The sequence below is a fragment of the Lissotriton helveticus genome, chromosome 10, assembly GCF_964261635.1.
Source record: "Lissotriton helveticus chromosome 10, aLisHel1.1, whole genome shotgun sequence".
NCBI classification, from domain to species: domain Eukaryota; kingdom Metazoa; phylum Chordata; class Amphibia; order Caudata; family Salamandridae; genus Lissotriton; species Lissotriton helveticus.
In genome coordinates this window covers 94982292-94989476 of record NC_136071.1, presented here as the reverse complement: position 1 = coordinate 94989476, position 7185 = coordinate 94982292, and the positions used below count along the sequence as shown (strand labels likewise).

The window sequence follows — 7185 nt, the reverse complement described above, 5'->3', positions numbered from 1 at the left end:
TGGTGGAGGGGGTGCTGTTGTTCCCTTCGCGCACTGACACAGAACAGACATGTCACCTGCAGCATCTGGCCTCCCTTGTGTCCCTCGTGTTTGCATAAACACGCCCCTGCGGCCAGTTCATTGGCTCCAGCCAGGAGCCGCTGCTCGGAGTGAGTCACGGTGAGTGGCTGCTGCTCGCGCCTGTCACGCTCTGGCAACGCCCCCTCGGTGTGTGCATCTCACCCTCATAGTAAAGGGTCCGGGAGAAGTGACAGGAGGCGGCTGGAGCTGTCAGTGCTGCGGGGCTGGGCGTTGGTGACAGCGGGTGCGGGTGCGTGTGTGTGACCCGAGACCCTCCCAAGGGCCGGCAGAGCCCCCGCAGGTGCTGTGCCTCTGGAGAACCCACCGCAGCTGGCAGCGGCTGCAGAGGAGCATGGTCCCGGGGCGCTGGTGCTCCCCGCCCCGCAGAGCCTAGACAGAGTCCCGCCGAGGAGGGAGGAGGCGGCAGCGGGCACCGGGCGCACGGGCGCCCCGGAGCTGACGGACCCTGCCGGCGGCGGAGGCAGGAGCGGCGGGGCGGGCAGGAGGCGGCTCCCGGAGCCGGCTGCCCGGGCTCGGCATGTCCCGCAAGAAGAACCAGAAGGGCAAAGGCGCCTCGGGGTCCCCGGCGTCCCCCTGCAGCCTGCCCCAGAAGGAGAACGGCAGAGCCGGGGGCGGCAAGGGGGGCAGCCCCGGCTCGGAGGACAGCAACGGGGCGGTGGTGCCCGGGAGACCCTCTCTCAGCAACAGCGGGGAGTTTTACGATATCGCCTTCAAGGTGAGTGCAGTAGTGCATCGCTGCCAGACGTTATCCCCAAATAATTATCTATCTCAGCGGGCGTTTTTGATCTGGTAATAGTGCTTTATAGCTAGCCGGTGCTTTTCCCCAAGTGATGCTCCAGCAACAAGGCGCTATAGACCGTCTCACGCGAGGAGTTATTTGGCCACTAATGCCCCGTCAGACTGGGCGTTATTCCCTAATAACACACACCATGTTATAAAATCCTTAATTCCAATAACGTACTGCCCCCGTGGTAAAGTGAGTTAATTATCCAGAAATGTCCTCAAACTCAACGTTATTCAACAAGTGTGCCCTCTCTCGCCGATAGCTGTTCTACCATTCGTATCATATGTTCTGTGCCAGAGTGTTATTCACCCATTAATGACCGCTCTCGCTCTGCTTTTCCCATTTAGTGGCCTCAGACTGTGATATTCATTCAATATTACCCTCTTACACCGAGCGCTTTTAGAGAAACCAAAACCATCTAATTATGTGTCTACTCTAAATTCGAAAAAAAAAATACTCCGAGTGCTGCTTCCGGCTATATTACCTGCATCCCTACACTCGCATGAAGATTTCTGTTATTTGGTATCACCGGGACCCCCAAACACAATGCATAGCGTTCTATACGCATCTCCTCGTCTTTTAGGCGCTCTTGCTACAATAAAACGTTCCTTTCAAACTTCAAAGCCCCTCCGGTGGTCCTTGGAACTGGATTCCCAACAGAGCAAATACTAAAACTCAGTGGTCCCGTCCCCAAATAATGACCCCCTTAAAAGTTGCTCTCTGAACCCCTCCACCCCCTTAATCTGCAGCAGTGACCCCCTCCACCAGCCCCCATTCGAGGCGACACCCCAGTACATCGTCCTCCAGAATCATCCCTCCCTCCCCCGTGGTGACTTTATAGGACTATCACCCCGGCTTTAGCAGGAGCCCTCCCACAGGGCGTTATTACTACATAATGGCCCGCCTCCCCTCAGGTAATTAGATGTCCACGTGATACCGACCCGTGCTGCATATATTTCCCCCTTGCCCCGCTCGACCCAACGCCCCAGCCTGATCCTAAGTGCCGGAGTTATCTGTGGGTAATGAGGGGGATTTGGACGTTTGGTGTTGTCTAAAGAGTGTGCTTTGCGTGGTGTGCCAGTTGTGTAGTCTGCAGGAAGTTGGTGTGTGTGATTGGGTTTGCAGTGGTTGCTGTCTACAGGGAGTTAGTGGGTGTTGTCAACATGTGTGCGTGCTTGGCCGTGGTTGCTGTCTGCAAGGAGTTGGAAGGGTGAATGTTTTCAGCAATAGTGTCTGTGCTCAGGGCTGGCAGTGGTTGCTGTCTGCATTGAGGTGTGAGGGTGGGTGATGTTAACATGGTGTGTGTGTGTTTGGCAGTGGGTGCCGCCTGCAAGGTGTTGGAAGTATGAGTATTCTTAGCAATGGTGTATGTGCTCGGGGCTGGCAGTGGTTGCTGTCTGCATTGAGGTATGTGGCAGTGGGTGCTGTTTGCAAGGCGTTGGAAGGGTTAGTGTTTTCAGCAATGGTGTATGTGCTAAGGGCTGGCAGTGGTTGCAGTCTGTATTGAGGTATGAGGGTGGGTGATGTAAACATGGTGTGTGTGTGTGCCTTGCCGTGGGTGCTGTCTGCAAGGAGTTGGAAGGGTGAATGTTTTCAGCAATAGTGTCTGTGCTCAGGGCTGGCAGTGGTTGCAGTCTGCATTGAGGTATGAGGGTGGGTGATGTAAACATGGTGTGTGTGTGTGTTTGGCAGTGGGTGCCGCCTGCAAGGTGTTGGAAGTGTGAGTATTCTTAGCAATGGTGTATGTGCTAAGGGCTGGCAGTGGTTGCAGTCTGCGTTGAGGTATGAGGGTGGGTGATGTAAACATGGTGTGTGTGTGTTTGGCAGTGGGTCCCGCCTGCAATGTGTTGGAAGTGTGAGTATTCTTAGCAATGGTGTCTGTGCTCAGGGCTGGCAGTGGTTGCTGTCTGCATTGAGGTATGTGGCAGTGGGTGCTGTTTGCAAGGAGTTGGAAGGGTTAGTGTTTTCAGCAATGGTGTATGTGCTAAAGGCTGGCAGTGGTTGCAGTCTGCATTGAGGTATGAGGGTGGGTGATGTTAACATGGTGTGTGTGTGGTTTGGCAGTGGGTCCCGCCTGCAAGGTGTTGGAAGTGTGAGTATTCTTAGCAATGGTGTCTGTGCTCAGGGCTGGCAGTGGTTGCTGTCTGCATTGAGGTATGTGGCCGTGGGTGCTGTCTGCAAGGAGTTGGAAGGGTGAATGTTTTCAGCAATAGTGTCTGTGCTCAGGGCTGGCAGTGGTTGCAGTCTGCATTGAGGTATGAGGGTGGGTGATGTAAACATGGTGTGTGTGTGTTTGGCAGTGGGTCCCGCCTGCAAGGTGTTGGAAGTGTGAGTATTCTTAGCAATGGTGTATGTGCTAAGGGCTGGCAGTGGTTGCAGTCTGTATTGAGGTATGAGGGTGGGTGATGTAAACATGGTGTGTGTGTGTGCCTTGCCGTGGGTGCTGTCTGCAAGGAGTTGGAAGGGTGAATGTTTTCAGCAATAGTGTCTGTGCTCAGGGCTGGCAGTGGTTGCAGTCTGCATTGAGGTGTGAGGGTGGGTGATGTTAACATGGTGTGTGTGTGTTTGGCAGTGGGTGCCGCCTGCAAGGTGTTGGAAGTATGAGTATTCTTAGCAATGGTGTATGTGCTCGGGGCTGGCAGTGGTTGCTGTCTGCATTGAGGTATGTGGCAGTGGGTGCTGTTTGCAAGGCGTTGGAAGGGTTAGTGTTTTCAGCAATGGTGTATGTGCTAAGGGCTGGCAGTGGTTGCAGTCTGCATTGAGGTGTGAGGGTGGGTGATGTTAACATGGTGTGTGTGTGTTTGGCAGTGGGTGCCGCCTGCAAGGTGTTGGAAGTATGAGTATTCTTAGCAATGGTGTATGTGCTCAGGGCTGGCAGTGGTTGCTGTCTGCATTGAGGTATGTGGCCGTGGGTGCTGTCTGCAAGGAGTTGGAAGGGTGAATGTTTTCAGCAATAGTGTCTGTGCTCAGGGCTGGCAGTGGTTGCAGTCTGTATTGAGGTATGAGGGTGGGTGATGTAAACATGGTGTGTGTGTGTGTTTGGCAGTGGGTCCCACCTGCAAGGTGTTGGAAGTGTGAGTATTCTTAGCAATGGTGTCTGTGCTCAGGGCTGGCAGTGGTTGCTGTCTGCATTGAGGTAAGTGGCAGTGGGTGCTGTTTGCAAGGAGTTGGAAGGGTTAGTGTTTTCAGCAATGGTGTATGTGCTAAGGGCTGGCAGTGGTTGCAGTCTGTATTGAGGTATGAGGGTGGGTGATGTAAACATGGTGTGTGTGTGTGCCTTGCCGTGGGTGCTGTCTGCAAGGAGTTGGAAGGGTGAATGTTTTCAGCAATAGTGTCTGTGCTCGGGGCTGGCAGTGGTTGCAGTCTGTATTGAGGTATGAGGGTGGGTGATGTAAACATGGTGTGTGTGTGTTTGGCAGTGGGTGCCGCCTGCAAGGTGTTGGAAGTGTGAGTATTCTTAGCAATGGTGTCTGTGCTCAGGGCTGGCAGTGGTTGCTGTCTGCATTGAGGTATGTGGCAGTGGGTGCTGTTTGCAAGGAGTTGGAAGGGTTAGTGTTTTCAGCAATGGTGTATGTGCTAAAGGCTGGCAGTGGTTGCAGTCTGCATTGAGGTATGAGGGTGGGTGATGTTAACATGGTGTGTGTGTGGTTTGGCAGTGGGTCCCGCCTGCAAGGTGTTGGAAGTGTGAGTATTCTTAGCAATGGTGTCTGTGCTTAGGGCTGGCAGTGGTTGCAGTCTGTATTGAGGTATGAGGGTGGGTGATGTAAACATGGTGTGTGTGTGTTTGGCAGTGGGTCCCACCTGCAAGGTGTTGGAAGTGTGAGTATTCTTAGCAATGGTGTATGTGCTCGGGGCTGGCAGTGGTTGCTGTCTGCATTGAGGTATGTGGCCGTGGGTGCTGTCTGCAAGGAGTTGGAAGGGTGAATGTTTTCAGCAATAGTGTCTGTGCTCAGGGCTGGCAGTGGTTGCAGTGTGTATTGAGGTATGAGGGTGGGTGATGTTAACATGGTGTGTGTGTGTTTGGCAGTGGGTGCCGCCTGCAAGGTGTTGGAAGTGTGAGTATTCTTAGCAATGGTGTATGTGCTCGGGGCTGGCAGTGGTTGCTGTCTGCATTGAGGTAAGTGGCAGTGGGTGCTGTTTGCAAGGAGTTGGAAGGGTTAGTGTTTTCAGCAATGGTGTATGTGCTAAGGGCTGGCAGTGGTTGCAGTCTGCATTGAGGTATGAGGGTGGGTGATGTAAACATGGTGTGTGTGTGGTTTGGCAGTGGGTGCCGCCTGCAAGGTGTTGGAAGTGTGAGTATTCTTAGCAATGGTGTATGTGCTAAGGGCTGGCAGTGGTTGCAGTGTGCATTGAGGTATGAGGGTGGGTGATGTTAACATGGTGTGTGTGTGTTTGGCAGTGGGTCCCGCCTGCAAGGTGTTGGAAGTGTGAGTATTCTTAGCAATGGTGTCTGTGCTCAGGGCTGGCAGTGGTTGCTGTCTGCATTGAGGTATGTGGCCGTGGGTGCTGTCTGCAAGGAGTTGGAAGGGTGAATGTTTTCAGCAATAGTGTCTGTGCTCAGGGCTGGCAGTGGTTGCAGTCTGCATTGAGGTATGAGGGTGGGTGATGTAAACATGGTGTGTGTGTGTTTGGCAGTGGGTCCCGCCTGCAAGGTGTTGGAAGTGTGAGTATTCTTAGCAATGGTGTCTGTGCTCAGGGCTGGCAGTGGTTGCTGTCTGCATTGAGGTAAGTGGCAGTGGGTGCTGTTTGCAAGGAGTTGGAAGGGTTAGTGTTTTCAGCAATGGTGTATGTGCTAAGGGCTGGCAGTGGTTGCAGTCTGCATTGAGGTATGAGGGTGGGTGATGTAAACATGGTGTGTGTGTGGTTTGGCAGTGGGTCCCGCCTGCAAGGTGTTGGAAGTGTGAGTATTCTTAGCAATGGTGTATGTGCTAAGGGCTGGCAGTGGTTGCAGTCTGCGTTGAGGTATGAGGGTGGGTGATGTAAACATGGTGTGTGTGTGTTTGGCAGTGGGTCCCGCCTGCAAGGTGTTGGAAGTGTGAGTATTCTTAGCAATGGTGTATGTGCTCAGGGCTGGCAGTGGTTGCTGTCTGCATTGAGGTATGTGGCAATGGGTGCTGTTTGCAAGGAGTTGGAAGGGTTAGTGTTTTCAGCAATGGTGTATGTGCTAAGGGCTGGCAGTGGTTGCAGTCTGCATTGAGGTATGAGGGTGGGTGATGTACACATGGTGTGTGTGTGCGCGCCTTGTCGTGGGTGCTGTCTGCAAGGAGTTGGTAGGATGAATGTTTTGCGCAATGGTGTATGTACTAAGGGCTGGCAGTGGTTGCTGTCGGCGGGGAGATACAGAATAACAGAAATCTTAATGCGATGGGCGAGTGCAAGCTTGCAATTAAAATAGTTATTAAATTAAAGTTAATTAAAATAGTGCGAATCAGCAATTTGAACATTTATGAATTTACAGTATACACATAATTAGATGGACTTGGTTTCTCCAATGACGCTCGGTGTAAGACGGACTGCTGAGTGAATATCACACAGTCTGATGGTACTAAATGGAAAGAGCAGAGCGAGAGCGGTCATTAATGGGTGAATAATGCCCCCGTAGAACAACTATTGGTGAGAGTGGACACACTTGTTGAACAGCAGTGAGTTGGAGTTCATTACTATATATGGTAGGTTGTTGCAGTTTGGGGTGTTCACAGGTTGTGTGTGCTTGGGTAAGGAAGGCTACTCTCTTCTTGAAGTGAGAAGTGTGGGTGCTGGCTTGGTGACATGGTCTGTGTTCCTGGATGGCAATGGGTGCTGCCTGCAGGTAGTATGGAGGGATGGTGCAGTCACCCCGAGTGGGACGGGTATGCTCAGACGTGGGTCCCGTGCTCTCCATGCCACTGGAATTAAGCTATCCTGGCTGAAGAGGGATGAAACCCCGAAACCGGTCCTAGGATACTTGTTTCCAGTCCAGGGTGACCTGACTTGGCAGTTCGGCTGGACTGTACCCATGAGGCACAGGGTCAAGACTGATTTGCATATGGCTGCGTTCAGACTGGAATGGCATGGTGAGCAAAAAACAATGGATTTAGGCCCAGATCTCTGTACTGGGGGGAATGTATGACATTGTTCTGCATTCTGTCCATCAAGTGTTGTTTTTGCATTTGTCACCCCAAGTGCGACGGGTATGCTCAGACGTGGGTCCCGTGCTCTCCATGTCACTGGAATCAAGCTATCCTGGCTGAAGAGTGATGAAACCCCAAAACCGGTCCTAGGATGCTTGTTTCCCATCCAGGGAGGACCTGGCTTGGCAGTTCGGGCTGGACAGTACCCAT

The 7185-nt window shown here is 52.8% G+C and overlaps 1 protein-coding gene across 1 annotated transcript in view; it reads left to right on the top strand.

Annotated features, from left to right (window-relative positions):
- The first annotated feature begins 528 nt into the window (after positions 1-528).
- Positions 529-7185, top strand: part of RAB26 (RAB26, member RAS oncogene family) — a 904454-nt gene continuing 897797 nt past the window's right edge. Inside the window, exon 1 of the mRNA XM_078664850.1 lies at positions 529-796. Coding sequence (XP_078520976.1) covers positions 599-796 — 198 coding nt within the window. The 5' untranslated portion in view covers positions 529-598. The remainder of the gene's footprint in view (positions 797-7185) is intronic.